Source organism: Pongo pygmaeus, chromosome 2 (genome assembly GCF_028885625.2).
Source record: "Pongo pygmaeus isolate AG05252 chromosome 2, NHGRI_mPonPyg2-v2.0_pri, whole genome shotgun sequence".
Lineage (NCBI taxonomy): Eukaryota > Metazoa > Chordata > Mammalia > Primates > Hominidae > Pongo > Pongo pygmaeus.
In genome coordinates, this window is record NC_085930.1 from 83,096,965 (window position 1) to 83,113,126 (window position 16,162).

The 16,162-nt window shown below is 35.5% G+C and overlaps 1 protein-coding gene across 2 annotated transcripts in view; it reads left to right on the forward strand.

The window, feature by feature from the left end:
* The first annotated feature begins 11,195 nt into the window (after nucleotides 1-11,195).
* MDFIC2 (MyoD family inhibitor domain containing 2) overlaps nucleotides 11,196-16,162 on the forward strand; it is a 111,636-nt gene continuing 106,669 nt past the window's right edge. For both annotated transcript variants that reach the window (XM_054483328.1, XM_054483329.1), the window contains exons 1-2: nucleotides 11,196-11,283; nucleotides 11,857-11,944. In XM_054483328.1, the coding sequence (XP_054339303.1) occupies nucleotides 11,857-11,944 (88 nt within the window). In that variant the 5' untranslated portion in view covers nucleotides 11,196-11,283. The remainder of the gene's footprint in view (nucleotides 11,284-11,856; nucleotides 11,945-16,162) is intronic.

The following is a 16,162-nucleotide window of genomic DNA, read 5'->3' on the forward strand; positions in this document are numbered from 1 at the left end:
CCTGAAGATAGCTCATCTCCAGGCGAGCTCAAGAGTTGGAGAAGCTGAAGCAGGCTCCAGGAGGAAAATGGGCAGTTGCAGATGAACTGTGGCCTCACAACAATAAGGTATGCCAGCAGAAAAGGAACAAGGTGAAGCAGCTACAGAAAGGGCTGTCCCAATCTTCCTGGTGTAATAAAACAATATAGCAGCTGTCACACTTGTCTTTCAAATCTCCCTCAAAAATATATTTTGTGGCCCTCCCTAACTGGAAATATACAAGGAAAGAAATTCTAGGAAACAGTGCAGCCTTGCCAAGTTGCCATGTTTCAAAGCCATCTCACACACCCTGGAGTTCTGCAGTGCGCAGCCTGCATGGCTGCATGTACCAGCTTACAACATGGATCAGGCAACCACTGCAACATTCCCACTTAGGTAAGGTTTGCAAAGAGGAAGCACACAGTGATGTAAGAGAACATCCTGGTGTCACTATACTAACTCAGAGAAGTTGACAATTCGGAGAAGTGAGTTGGCAATGTAGAAAATTTTCCTTTTAATGGTTTGAACTTGGGATCACTGAGGCCTGCCACTTAGTATGAAATGAACACATTCATTTTACCTTACACATGACAAAAAATCTTGGATTAACTTTATATTTTCCTTAACTTCAAACAAGATTAATGAGAGAAAGGACAGCTTTTCTTTTTCTTCTTCTTACGTCCTATGCATTTTAGAGGAGATTCACAATTCAAGAGAAAGAGCTTTGTACTTTTTATTTATCTGAGAAGTAAAGAGATGCCATTTTCAATCTAATTTGTGGAATGAGAAATTTCCTCTTTTATCATCTCCACTTATCATCCCTCAAATTCAACCACTGTCTTATTTTTCTTAATCTTTGCTCCCTAAAATTTTCTCATGACTTCTCCAGAAATCTCATTTTTCCCCTTAGAATTTGTATAGAATTAACAACTGTGTATTCTTAGATTACTGTAGCATTACCTGTGTAGGTCCTGTGTGGTTTTAACTTTACTAATTTTATAATTTAGGGACACACTGATATTCTTTTCTAATTAGTCTCTATGGCTCTTCAAAGAATTATTTTATCTCAGATAACATCAAATAAAACTGCTTACAATTTTTTATTTGCTTTATAGTTCTTTAAAGGATACAAAGACATCATTTGTGAATAGCTGATCAAATGTTAGAATTTCTTTTTGGATCCAAAAGTCCTGTTATACTGAGATAGTATTTGAAGTTCAATTTATTTAAATATCCTGCTTTAAGACTGACCCATGAGAGGTGGTCTAGAGAAAAGACTGATCAAGATAACATATTTTTTCTTTCCCTCCTGGGTTAACAAAAAATGTACTTTTCACGGATGTAGGTAGAAGATCAAGTACCGTACGAAAGAAATCATGGTTGTCTGTCCTATTTGGGGGAGGAGATCTTGGAACTACAAAAGCAAAGACACAGTCAAGATGACAAAGAACTCGACAATTAGGAGACGAAGAGGAAAATGACTACATATAGACAAACGATGCCCCTTCCCTCAAGAGAAAGACATTTACAGATGCTAAGATTTAGGATAAATTTAACTGACATATTGTATTGGTTAAAGAGGACTTTGCCTTAAGCATAATCATACCTCAGTCAATAATATCTATTAGTTTACATAATTATTTCACAAAATTATTAAGAATTTAGCAAAAGGTACTGTACTGTGAGGATCCAATAAATCAACATTTTCTTATTAATAAATAATTTTAAAGTAATTTCTGATATAAACTTAGTAAAGCAAATTTTTGAAGGATAAGTAATATTTTACATTGCTGCAGTCACTATCATCCAAATATTCCAAAACACCTAGGATTTAATGAGAAAACAATGCTGTTATTTCTGTAATTTGTTTGTAAAATAAAATAAATTGAGCTTGCAAATGTACTAAAAGCTCAATATCTTTAACAAAATAATACTTCACATTTACAAGAAGATGTTATATTCTTCCATCTCTACACTACAATTTTGGGAGGGTGAGAAATAGTATCTGGTCCACTATCTCTAGTTTTATGTCATATTTTTTTCCCTTTAGAGAGTTTTCTAGCATATTTTAGTTAAGCAAAGACTTCATAGTAATCAAATACTAAAAAAACTCTATCTGGATGTCAGTTAGTTTTTTAAAGGTAAAGTTGATCCTCGAGGATAAAATTAACTTTATAGGGTAATGAAGACTATTTTTTCAATTGCATTTTCTAATGACAGTTTTATTTATTTTGGGAATTTTCTCTTCAAAAATTTTAATTTGAAAATACGAAAACCATAAAAACATAAAATTACAAACTTATACACAAATGTTCATAAAGCTTCCTTTGTAATGGTCGCAATGGGAAACCGCTCAAATATCCATTAACAGGGGAATGGATGACAAAATTGTAGTATATTAATACAATGGAATACAACAATAAAAATAAGTGAACTATTGATTCGCACAACAGTGTGGATGAATCTCCAGATCATTGTGCTGAATAAAAGAATTTAGGCAAAAAGAATACGTACTGTATAATTCCATTTATATTCAATCTAGAAAATGCAATTGAATTCATAGGAAAAGACAAAAAGATTAGTGTTTGCCTGGGAATGGGGATGGAGGGGGCCGGATTACAAAGGGTTGAGGAAATGTTGGGTTGATGCCGATGTTTATCTTGATTATAGTGATCATTTTGTGAATGTATAGATATGTCAAAACTGATCAAAGCATATGCCTTGTGTCATTTATTGGCCTGGATCCTGTGTCATTTCTACTCCAATTATACCTCAATAAAGTTGCAAAATCAAAAATCACTCATAATAAACATAATTGCTAAGTCTTTACTGGGTGTTTCTGACTTGCCCAGGTTTTTTTCCAAGCTCTTTATTTTCACTAACTTGTTTAACGCTGCCTCCCTCCCCAACAGCTCTGAAGTAGATGCCATTATTATGTCTACTTTACAGATAAGGAAAGTGACACAATGAAGTTGCCTACTTTGCTTTCCCCCACAGGCAAAATTTGTCTATTTTCCCGCATACCAAATAGGCCACCCTAGCTGACTTAGACTCTACAGTTAACCTAAGCAGGCAAATGCTAACTGATTGCATCCCAATTTCAAATTTTGGGAGAGGATTGGATTGCCAGCTTGAATGATCCATTTCTGACACGGTCTGTAGTGGGGAAGAAACATAGTGGCCTGGTGGTGCTGAATCACTTCTGTCAGTAATGATGGTCATCTTCTAAGAAGAATTCAATTGTAAATAAGATTGTTTAGGTGCTGACTACATTGGCAAGCTCATAATGCAGGTCTTTGGAGAAAAGAGGGGACTTATGAAAGTATAGATTAAGGCTGTGTGCTCAGATCAACAAAATATACGATGTCATTAATTTTCCATAATTGATTTTAGTTTAGCATTTGACCGCACATTTCTGAAGATGGTAGAAAACAAACTTGCAGATCCAATCTCTCAGTTTTTTCTAGCTTAAAAAAGAGGGTTTGGGGGCAAAATAATTCCCCCCTTGCTTTGCTCCTGGGTAGCACACCTACTACTGCATGGTAACCCACTGTCATTGCTGGTGGTCTTCACTTAAGTAGAGCACTTTCTGCTAGCCTTTGCAATGATCCCTTTTCCCACTGCTTCTTCTCCCAATGTCTAAAACCTCGCATTGCCTATAGCTTATATCATGTCTGTAGTATCCACTAATGGCATCTCTAGTAATCATCAGGACCCCTGTTCCTGTTTGCTGGCCCTCAGCACTTCTCTCAAGCTTGAAGGAAGTTTGAAATTATTTACATGTGTCCTTATAATATATTGATCTCAAATCTTTCCATCTAGATGCCTCCATCTACCACTGGTACTCTGACACCATGTTGGATGCAGAAATTTTCTATAAGCCTTGAAATTTACTAATGTATTTCTAGGAAACTCGACAACAAGTCTATTCTGTTCTAGTATTTTCCCAGATTAGTGTCCCAATTTTTTCCGGGATTAACAAGTCTTTTTTTAAATAAACATCCAGTATCTAAACCATAGTCACACATCCCTTTCAAATTTCCTTCCCACTGACTTGTAAAAATTTAATTTAACGGGATGGTTAGCTCAAACAATACTTTTAAGCAAATTTGTATTCTTACCTATCATACGATTTATGGCTTAAATGGAATCTCAACTTTTTGGTACTTATCATAAAAAAGACTTACATTAAAAACTACTGATCCTTCTAAAACTTAAAATAAAGTGTAATTTGAATCTCAAAGCTTAGCCACTCTTTGTTCTAGGCTGTGTCTGCCCTTCACAGGAGGACAGAGAGAGAAGACTATCTCTACTGTGTGATTGATTGGAAAGGTAGGGGTAAAAGAATTTCAAAAATTCCTTCTGCTTTTGGTCATGATAGAATACACTAGACTTGCATTATTCATACATAGTTATAAAACTAGACAAAATATATGAAGAAGCTATTTTCAAGCCTAAGACTACAGGCAGAACAAGACTGATTCTTAAGAGTAGGGAAACACAAAAGATGAGCTACATGTTTGCTCAAGCTCTCGACTTGGCTGTCCTTTTCCTAATATAGTACAGGAAGGTGGAGCCCAAATTTAGTGGCAGACTTGCTGAGCTAAGGCAGCAAAGACAGGAGTTTGGATTGTTGAAGTGACTGGAATTTGCAGTGTAAGGTTATGGAGAAGAGGGGACTCTATAACGTAGAGAAGAGACAGGGTTCACCACAGATAGTCTTGGCTAAGGGCTGAGTTGTGCATACAAAGGATGAGACTTGAATAAATCTGGCAAAAAGTAGCTTTTGTGAGACTGAGCACTGAACATAGGTACCACAGTTAATACAGTGCTAGGAGACACTCTGGCTCAACCAAAGAGGAGATATTTCCTTATGCACTTTGGGCATTTATTTGACACCTAAAAAAGAACATGCCTTGGACACAATTACCAGATCCTAAAGCATGAACTACATCCTAAGACTAAGCAAAAAGACTGAAAATGACCCATTATCAGAAAAAATAAAATAAAACCTGGAAGAATCAAAAGGTTATACCAGTAATTTAACTACTTATTATGACAAAATTCAACACCCTCTAAAAAGAACACAGCATTGTCCATACTCTCTACCATGTATCGTTCACAATGTCTAGCATACAACTAAAAATATTAGATGCTTCAAGAATCAAGAAAATGTAACCCACTAACAAGAAAATAAGCAGTCAATAGAAGACCCAGATGTTGGAGTTGCCAGAAAGTGACTTTAAACTAGGTATAATAAATAAGACCAAGGAATTAAAGGAAAAGATAGTGATCGTGTATGGGAGATAGGTAGTATCATCTAAGAAGTAAGAACTACACACACACACACACACACACACACACACAAAATGTTAATTCTCACACTGAAAGTGTATTTAAAATGAAAACTATGCCAGGTTGCCTTAATGGTAGATTGGCAACTGCAAAAGAAAGGGTTAGTGACCTTGAAGACAAATCTATAGGAATTATTCAAACTGAAGAACAGAGAAAAGAGACTGGGGAAAAAAATGAGCAGAGCCTCTGTGAACTGTGTGAAAATATCAAGTGGTCTAATATATGTGTAATTGGAATCCTAGAGGGAGAAATACAGAGAATGGGACAGAAAAACGATATCTGAAGAAATGATGGGCCAAATGTTCTAAATTTGGTGAAAAACATCAACTTACCAAACCCAGAATCTCAGCAAAACCCAAGCAGACTAAAAATACAGAGAAAATTACATCTAAGTACATCCTAGTCAAATTGCTGAAAGAAAGAAAAAGAAAAAACAGTGAAAGAGGTCAGAGAGGAGAAAAAGACATATTAGATATAGAGGAACAATGATAAGAATAATGCTTTTAAAAAGAGAAAGAGAGAGAACAAAAAAAACCTGTCAATCAAGAATTCTATATTCAGCGTAAATATCCTTCACAGCTGATAGTGAACTAAAGACATTTTTAGACAAATGAAAGCTTAAGAGGATTTGTCACCAGGATATCCACATTTCAAGAAGTGCTGAAAAGTTCTTTAGGCTAAAGAGGAATGATATCAGATGAATATTCAGGTCTATTAGATGTAATGAAGAAAACCAGAAATGATAACTTAGAAAGTAAACATTAAACAAATTTTTTCCTCCTAATTTATTTTTTAAGACAGCTAAGTGAACAGTGTGCTTATATACGTGTGTATATATCCATGTATATACATACATACAGATAGACATATTTTGAAGATATTGCAGCTTTAGTTCCAGACTGCTGCAATAGAGTGAATATCACAATAAAGTAAGTCACACCAATTTTTTGGTTAAACAAAAAAACAGTTTGTATAAAAGTCATGTTTACTCCATATTGTAGTCTATTGAGTGTACAATAGCATTATGTCTAAAAAAATTGTACTTAATTAAAAATATTTTATTGGTAAAAATTACTGACACATGAAGTGAACACATACTGTTGGAAAAAAATGATGCCAATAGACTTGACTAATGCAAGTTGACACAAACCTTCAATTTGTAGGGAAAAAAATGCAATATCTGCAAAGCACAATACAGCAAAATGCAATAATATAAGATATGCCTGTAAGCCTGTGTATATATACACACATTTACAATGCTTGTGGGATTATAACATGTGTAGATGTGAAATATATGAAAATAATAGTACAAAGGAGAGAGCATGTAAATGAAATTATATAGTTATAAAGCTATTACCCATAACATGAAGTGGAGCAACATTTTTACTATGTGAACTATATTAAGGATGCATATTGTAACCCCCAGAGGAACCAGGAATATTCTTAACACACCTACTAGCAACTGTTATTCACATGTTTATCCTTACACGATTTCTCAATGCCAACCAAGGTCTCAGTTAGAAAAAGCAGGTATAAAAATAATTTGGCCAAGATAAGCACCCTTTTTAATGACCTGGCATGAAACAAAGATAAAATTTAATGCATTTTGTAACACTGAGTGTTATTTTTCATAGCTAAATTTTGGTGAGATCTAACATCTCATAAATCTTTGAATTGGCATGCCTTGTGGTGTTAGCTGTAACCTTCTCCTGGGAGAACCTATGTTACAAATATGGAATTTTCTTCTTGGTTTATTTACCTTTACCTTTGATACCTTTGATTCCTTAGACTAGTGTTGATTTATACCATGTGTATTTTCATATCAAGGCCTAAAAGTTCCAAAAAGAATTTTTTTAATGTACAATATTTGATGGTATATATTGGTCATTAGAATGGCTATTTAAATTTTTTAACTAAGTATACTGAACAGCAGAGATTCCATTCTATAGCAGAAAACATACTTTCAAAGCAGTAGTACACCTTCTTATATCATTTGTGTAGGATCTAATCCACAAATCTTTCAGAGAGCTCTGTAAATGATAGTCCTCAAATCCAGTAATCTGAGTTGGTGACATACCTACACATTGATTAATTTCATGTTCTTACATTATATATATAATTTTATTGTTTTAAAAACACTGAAAAGTGATAATGTGATATTTTAAAGGCAAAAAGACTCATGTGATAGCAACTGATTATTCGTTTGTTCAAAAGGCTCTAGCTTCGTGCATTTAATTCTATTTTAACAGGAAAAGGAACATAAAATGTGTGATAATCTTGCAGGTTACTCTGTTAGCAAAGATTATCTTCTGCTGAATAGTTTGCCCTTAAAGATTATATTTCTGGATCAGATTTTGATTCAGAATTAGGGATACTGAGGCTTGAGTCAAAATAAAAGGAACAGAATTATAAAAAGAAGTGTACATTCGCAGTATTTCCATTTTAAAAAGAAAGCAGACTTTAAGAAGAAACCTTGAGCCTTGAGACCACATCCCTGGCTATTAATTATTTCGTTCATTATTTAAAATGGGCTCAGTGAACACTCTTTGTACAGGGAATCATTTAACGATGTATTTACTCTTCTTGGATTCTAATCAGATTTGCCTGATGTCCTAGGCTGGCTTGTCACTTTTGAGCTTTTGGTTGGGCCCCTGTGGTTTCCCAGTCTGTGTTGCCTGGAGTTCATCAGACTGGTTTCTCTTTACTCCCAGCCATCAACTGTGGGTTCACTTCATTCATTCCAAGGCCCAGCCCAGCTCAAGAGACTAAATCTTAGTCCAAACCAGACTCCATTACCCAGATGAGAATTTTGGGGGGCCCAAGGATATCACTAGGTGGATCAATAAATGGGTTAAATGTTGGCATCATTATGGAATACCCTTAATTTCCGACAAGGACAAGTGATATAAAGTTGATCCAGGAAAAAGTACTTGGTGTCTGTTCTTATCATCCTTCTAATGAAGTGGATGACAAAAATGGAATATTACGCTAATTAATATCTGCAGCTCTTATAAGGAATGATTGCAGCAATAAAATTCAAAGTAAGTTTGTCTAACTTTGAAAAATGTTGCTGTTCAGAATGCAAGAAAATTCTATATAGAAAATTTGAGGAATGTTATACTCTCTTAAGAACAAAAGCCTGTTCAAAGGGCAAAGGTAAAATCAAACGGCAGTTAGAGGCCAAGCAGAGAAAAATGATAAAGAAAAACAACAGAAAAGTTCCAAGAGTTAAGACTGACCACATATTGAAAATACATCAGCCAAATTGGATATTATGTCCAAATTAGTCACCACACTATCTTCATAAATCTTTCCTCCTCAGAACAAACTCTTGTACAGAGATTCTATTCTAATACTTCGACTTAAATAATTATATCATAGTAATTGGAAAAGTCAGGCAAGTGGAAAGCATTTATAAGTCAAGAATTATCAAAGGATAAACTGTAACCAAAGAATAATCCATACTCTCCAAAGTGAGAAATTCAGACAAGGATTTAAGTAGTGGATTGCTCTTGGGACAGAAAATTTAAAAAACTGTTTAGGTGGACATAAGGATACAAGTATATAAAAACGAGCACAGAATCTTAGAAAGCCTTCAAAATGAACCTGGAAGCATCTCAGGTTTGTGGGTAGGAATGGATTCTCTGCCTTAGAAAGCACATGAAGACATTACATGACTTGTAACCTTACAAAGATCCAAATCCATTTTGGAATTTTAAAATATATATATTTCTGTTGAGGAATAATATTGATAATCATATGGTCAAATATTAAAATAAAAGTGAAAATAAACTGGGAGGACTAGTAGCTTCAGCCGTGTCCCTGGCTCATTCTCTTCAGGTTCTTAATTGTCTTTTCTCATCTAGATATTTTTGCCTGAAATTTCCTTTATCTCTTGTGTTGTCTCTGCTCATTGCTTAAAGATCACTGTGATTATTGTTGTTCAAATGTCTTTCTGGCCCCACTAATACGTAAAGTTTAGATAATTTGCTTTTCCAAAAGACAGTGATTAAATTATCAAGGAAATTAGATTAGGTTTCCAAATGCCTGAGGAAGTGACATAAAACACCGTAACTATGCATAGAAAAGAGACAAATTAAGGGAATTTGGTAATTATATGTATTCTACAACTTTGGAAGAAAGGAAAATACCGTCGTCAGTTTTTGATATGCTGTTTTAGTTTATCTAATGATTATTAATTTGTGGGCAATCATGTTAAACACTGAGACAGATGCATAAAATACTGAGATAGAGTCTAGGCTCTTGGTTGCACTGGGGGGAGGAGGTGGTTATAGTTTTGTCAGGAAGATGAGAAAGGTTTACAGAAGATTAGAATGGAGACTGATCATATCATAAGTCCCAAGTAAGATCAGAGAAGGGTAAGATCATCTCCAGGTGAGAAAGATGAAGAAGCCTTCAAAGGTAGGGGTGGAGATGGAAACATTTCTAGGAGTATGGATAACAGAAGCAAGTCCCTTCAAGGAACAGCCACAGTGCAATTAGGTTGGAGTAAAATGTTAGGAACCTTCAAGAAATCTTAAAACTTTGTGTGCCACAGTTTGAAAACTGTGGTATAGAATCTGACCAGTCAAGGTCTTCCTTACCCATCTAAGGAATCTGAAATTTATCTTATTGATAATTGGAGAAGCAAAGCTATTTTAGTATGAGAATTGGCTGATGAAGGTAGTTTTTAAGGATTATATAGTGGGAGCAATGTACAAAAAGAAATAAAGTTAGGAAACGAGGTGAAATGGAAAAGGGAATCTGATAATGGACAATTGTCCAGGTAAAGACACTGGAGGAGGCAAGCCACCTTGAGACAAAAAATAAATATTATTTTCCTTGATGAGAAAAACGACAACTTTTAGAAATGGTGGGCTATTCATCATGATGTGTAACCAAGGGTTATGCTTTCTGTTTTTAATCTTCCATTGAAAACAGTATTATCCTTTTTTCTTTTCCTCTTTTTTTTCCTTTCAGACAGGGTCTTGCTCTGTTGCCCAGGCTGAAGTGCAATGGCGCAATCAGGACTCACTGCTGCCTCGACCTCCTAGGCTCAAGGGATTCTCCCACTTTAACCTCTCACATAGCTAGGATTATAGACATATATCCATGCCCAGCTAATATTTTTAAAAAAAATTTTTTTTTAATTTTGTAGAAATGGAGTCTCACTATGTTGCCCAGGCTGGTCTGGAACTCCTTGCCTCAAGCAATCCATTTCCTGCCTCAGCCTCCTCAAAGTGCTGGGATTACAGGTGTGACCCACCAAGTCTGGCAAAAATCTGTATTATCCTTACCTAAGAATTTAATGACATATCATCTTTTGAATGTTATTCCAAACTCCCTTTGGAATATCTACAGATGATAAAAAAAAAAAACTTGAAATGTTTTCTTGTTGTTTATAAAGTATCAGGTGGAAAAAACACTCTCTTTTCAAACTATCAACTACAGGATGAATTTCCAGAGTGTAGCTTTAAAGGTTTCCCTTTCTTTTCTTTTAACCAAAATAGCCTGTGTATATTTTTCAATACATTTTTTTCTACATCTTTTAATATTAACCTGAAGTAATGAATGGCAGGGATGAAAGAAACTTGGTCCAGTTGAAAAGAGTTCATTATTTTTTACCTATTTTGCATAATGTCATTTTAAATAAGTGCTAGCCTGGAGAAGGTTTTTATTGTTTTCAACCACAGGCTTTATATTACCTTAAAAAAAAAAAAAAAAAACTCTCAGCCGCAAGTTGGATGCTTCTGGCAGCAATACAAATCTAGCAACACCCCGGGAGGGAGTGTATTTGCTTCTTCGCTTATTTTTGTCAGGATAGAGGAATGCTGGACATCCAGAGAGAAGGGAGGCTGCAGCTCGCTGCTCCCCAGTCCCACACCTTGGGCCTCCCTTTGGAACACACAGGTAAGTACTTTGCAGTGCTGATTCAAGCAGAGCTCATTGCGAGCAAGCCATGAAAGTCAAGTGCACTGCACCGAAGGTTCTTAATAGGTCTCGTCAACACCTTCAGGGAGCTCAACTTGGCCTGGCTTAGGTCATAAGGTTCTTATTCCCACCCAATAAATTCCTGAAAAGATGCTTTTGTGTTTTATTGTTATTTGTCTCTTTGCATACCACTTTGTAGCATGCTTTTCTATAGGCTATAAAAATTACTAAAACAGCCACTGAATGTTTGTTTGTTACAAATCCATGGCTAGTTGTTAATCTGTTATTCTTTCACATTGAAAAATTGTAAGGTCTTGTAACAATCTTTGCTGCTGGGCAAGGAAATATCATATAAAGTTTAGTTTTCAATGTCAATGTTTTAAAATAACACAAATGAATAAAATGTTAAGACTTAACATTGGACAGTGAACTGAAAAACTATAGAGATAAAATTTTCCCATAATATGGCAGTAGTTTCTAAATATAAAACTCAATGTTATAAATTTGGGTTCTTAATGAATTTTTTATATCACAAATTCTGTTTCCACTTAGATGTCAGAAACTGAGCTGGAAAAGATAAAAGTAAGAACAGCTGAGCATTTAGAAAATGATAAAAATAACATTTCTTGGTTGAAAGAAGGTAAGTCTTCTTGCTCTTGATTTTCTATTGGTGTGAAAAATTTTGCTTTCGTTTATAAGCAAGGAATAGTGTGGGATAAGGAGGAAAAATGTCCTGACCATTCAAATAGTACTACTTCTGATTTTCACTCTTTTTTTTTTTTTTCAAATTCTCATGTGGCCTAAGTGGTTGTTTGAGGATCTTTATTATTAAAATGCTTCTTGTGGTCCCTGTATTGCAGGAAACATAGATTACTTTGTTGGTAAGACTTAATATGCGTTTTCTACTCAGATGTATATTATCTGTGAGGTCCTTGCCGTGCTGTAGATTTTTCTCCTTTATAGCCAAGAAGACTAAATAATTTAAGGACAAGTATTTTTAAATAATAATCACAGAAAGGAATGCTTGCTATAGGAAAATATGTCCACAAATAGAATCACCATTCACTGCAATTAGAGAAGCCACCTTCCCAGGGGAGAATGCTGTCGGCCATGGGCACCGCACGCATAAAATGGTTGCTTGAAATACACACACAAATCAATATGTTCTCCTAATGAGTACAGATTTGTGCACTTTTGAAAATACATCTAAACCTGTGATTATTTACTAGAAGGCATGGTTTTATAATTTTTTGATTTTATGATCACTTTTAACGTCTCATAAAGGTAACATTTGATATTTTATCTAAATAGATATGCTGTGTCTTTTTCAGCATTTAATGAATCTATTAAATTGTAAAAGGACAGCTCTTACTTAAGTAGTTGACATTCTTAAAAATTGCCTTATAAGGTCATAGGAAAATCTAATAAATATGTCATGTTAATTAGACAACACCAAAATAATGATAATAATAATATCAACATTGACAATGTTTATTGACATTTATTGATGATTTTGCTGAATCATCATGACAACCCTGTGAAGCAGTTATTATCCTTAATTTACCAATAAGAAAATTGAGCCTTAAAGAGTTCTAGTAACTTGCCTAAAATTACAAAATTGGAAAGTGCCAGAGCTGAGATTCAATGCCAGTTTGTGTGATTCTACAGCATTTGAATTTAACCACCACCTCATCATGTTCCAAAGAAAAAAAATGTTTAAGTTACTTGTCAGAACATGGTCTGTGCTCAAAAATGTTTTCCTACAGTGTTGAAATCAACACCTCCAACTTCATCATACCCTTCACATCCACTCTTGTCCTTAATCTCACCCTATCCCCAACCCTAATTTAAAAATACACCTATGGCCAGGTGCAGTGGCTCACACCTATAATCCCAGCACTTTGGGAGGCCGAGGCGGGTGGATCACTTGAGGTCAGGAGATCAAGACCAGCCTGGCCAACATGATGAAACCCTGTATCTACTAAAAATACAAAAATCAGTCGGGTGTGGTGGCATACACCTGTAGTCCCAGCTACTCAGGAGGCCGAGGCAGGAGAATCGCTTGAACTGGGGAGGCAGAGGTTGCAGTGAGCCGAGATCACACCACTGCACTCCAGCCTGGGTGACTGAGCAAAACTCTGTCTCAAAAAAATAATAATAATAAATAAAATTAAAAATAATAAAAATATACTTCTTTAAAAAAGAAAAAAGATGATTATTTCTGCCCAATTCCCCACCAAGCAATTTTAATAGTAGGACATCATCTCTTTAAGAGACTCTAATTCAGGACTAAAGTTGATGCAGACAAAAAGTATTTCCAGAATCATTTCTGTTAAAAGCTTGAAAATTCTCTGACTTCTTTTTTTGAAAAGGTCTTTTAAATAGAATCCTTTAAAAACAATGTGGAAGGAAAAAAAATAGAGCACGCATCAAAGAGCCCCTGTGTTTTTCTTATGAATCTCAAATCCATGAAGATAGACATGTTCTTCACTACCACTTATGGTGAAGTTCATATTATTTATTTTTACTTTAATTACTTCATGCTACAGATGTCTCATACAGAAATAATAATGAAATTGATAGGCCAATCAATTGTTTCCTGAAGAATTTTCTTTAAAAAAAGAATTTTGTCCATTAAGTACAGCGTAGGCATTGAATTCTTGTAATCTATAAAATCTAATTTCCCAGGTGACCTGTTTTATCTCATTTGGACACTTCATTTAAGCTACACTCAAATTATGTTTACTATATTTAATAAAAGGAAATTGAGCTAGATGCTAGATGACAACATCTTAATTGGGAATTATCAGGATGAGTTAGTTTTCAAACATAAATGTCTTTTTTTTCAATGTTAAGAAAAAGTATATGGGTTGGCTTATTTTTAAAAAAGTCAAAGTGGTGCAGTAAAAAGAGCATGGCATTTGGAATCAGGCAGGCATGGTTTCTAAATCTCAGCTCAGCCATCTACTAGCTGGGTGATTGTGCCATGTTACTTTATCTCCCTGGGCCTCAATTTCCTAGCTGGGGATTAGAATGCTTGCTTTATGAGATTATGGGAATGTGATTTCATTACTTCTCTGTTTTTTCCCCTCTTTAAAAGCATTACTCAGAATAATACAGTTATGTTTTTTGAGAGCTTAGTTCACACTTTGAACCATTGGTAATAGCAACAACACTTTTTATAGTATTTTATATAAATTCCTCCTTTTAATACCTACAACAAGGTGGTATGCAGTAGTACTGTCCCCTTTTTACAAATTAAGGATGTAGGCTTGGAAAGATTTTACATCTTGCTCAAATTTGCAGGGCTTTTAAGTGGCAAATTGAATCTCCAACCTCGGTCTTTGAGGTCCAAGTTCTATTCATTTCATTAAACCACTTTATTGCAGTGACTTCCACAACAGTTATCAATCAGAATTTTAAATGTGTCGACCTCCACCTTCCCTCATTCCCCCTTAAAAAATAATACAGATACTTTCAGTTGTTCAAAAAAGTGTTTTTCTCATTAATAACAAACTGGTTACATCTCACATGACAGTGACTCTGCTGCCTCCCTCTGGAACTCCAGCTGAATACTGCTCACTGTTAAAATGTGGGTAATCACAGCAATGCCTTATTCGGATTGGAGCAAGCACTTCACTGGAGTAACTGACACAAAGCACTGAGTGCAGTGCCTGATTTCAGAGTGAACATGCAAGCAACAGGAGTTACTACCATCATCACCATTCTGAGTACTGCTATTATTTCTAACTTCTCAACTTCAAACATTCATATCATTTATCCAATTCAATTCAATGTTATTAACTGGAGAGACTAGAGACAAGGTATAAGTGTGGCAGAGAACAATACAAAAAAGAAATACTCTCCTGCACTCAAGGACTTTATTATTCGTTCATCTCATTCAATCGTCTTGCTTTTGCCAGGAAGGCAAAGAGGCTCCTAATTGCCCTTGACTTTCCCCAAATGGGTCATGGGCCTGTTCACATCAGTGGTGGTGTCAAAGAGATCTAGGAAAGCCACAACCAGAGCTATTACAAAAAATTAGACTAAATTTTATTTGAGAAACACCATTGACAGACCCAAAAAAGCACTTATTTTGAAACCATGCTTGGAGAAACCCTGTTTTAAGATAATCAGATAAACAAGGCATGATTTAAAAATATGCAGCATTGCTCGGCATAGTGACTCATGCCTATAATCTCAGCACTTTTGGAGAAGATGGGAAGATCCCTTGAACCCAGGAGTTTGAGACCAGTGGTGAGATACCATCTCCACAAAAAAAAAATAAAATAAAAACAAAAAAATAAAATTAGCTGGGTGTAATGGCATACCCCTATAGTCCCAACTGCTAGACAGACTGAGGCCAGAGATTGCTTCAGCCTGGGAGGTTGAGGCTGCAGTGAGCTATGATCACACCACCGTACTACAGCCTGGGCAACAGAGCAAGACTCTGATTCAAAATAAAATAAAATATATGCACCAGGCAGGATGAGCTGCATTATGCAAACTGTGGGCCAAGGTGGTCTGGGAAGTCCAGTCTTGAAGGCAGTCACAGTCTCTTTGCACAGGTGGGGAGAAGGAGGTGATGCAGGGAGCAAAGGCATCAGAGGCTGGAAGATGCCTATTTCAGTGCTAGGGAAATGGGCATATTGGCTAATTATTCATATACGGAATAATGCAAAATGAAGTGAGAAAACCGATTGAGTGCTGACTGTAGGTTAAGTAGTGGACATTGGTTCTGTGTTGTCACTGGAGTCCTGAGGACAAGAGCTAAGAAACCGAGGCAAGGCTTGTGTGATATGAGCCTGTAAATATGTAACTGGTGTGCAAAATGGGGTGGAGCCAGCAGGTGAAATGT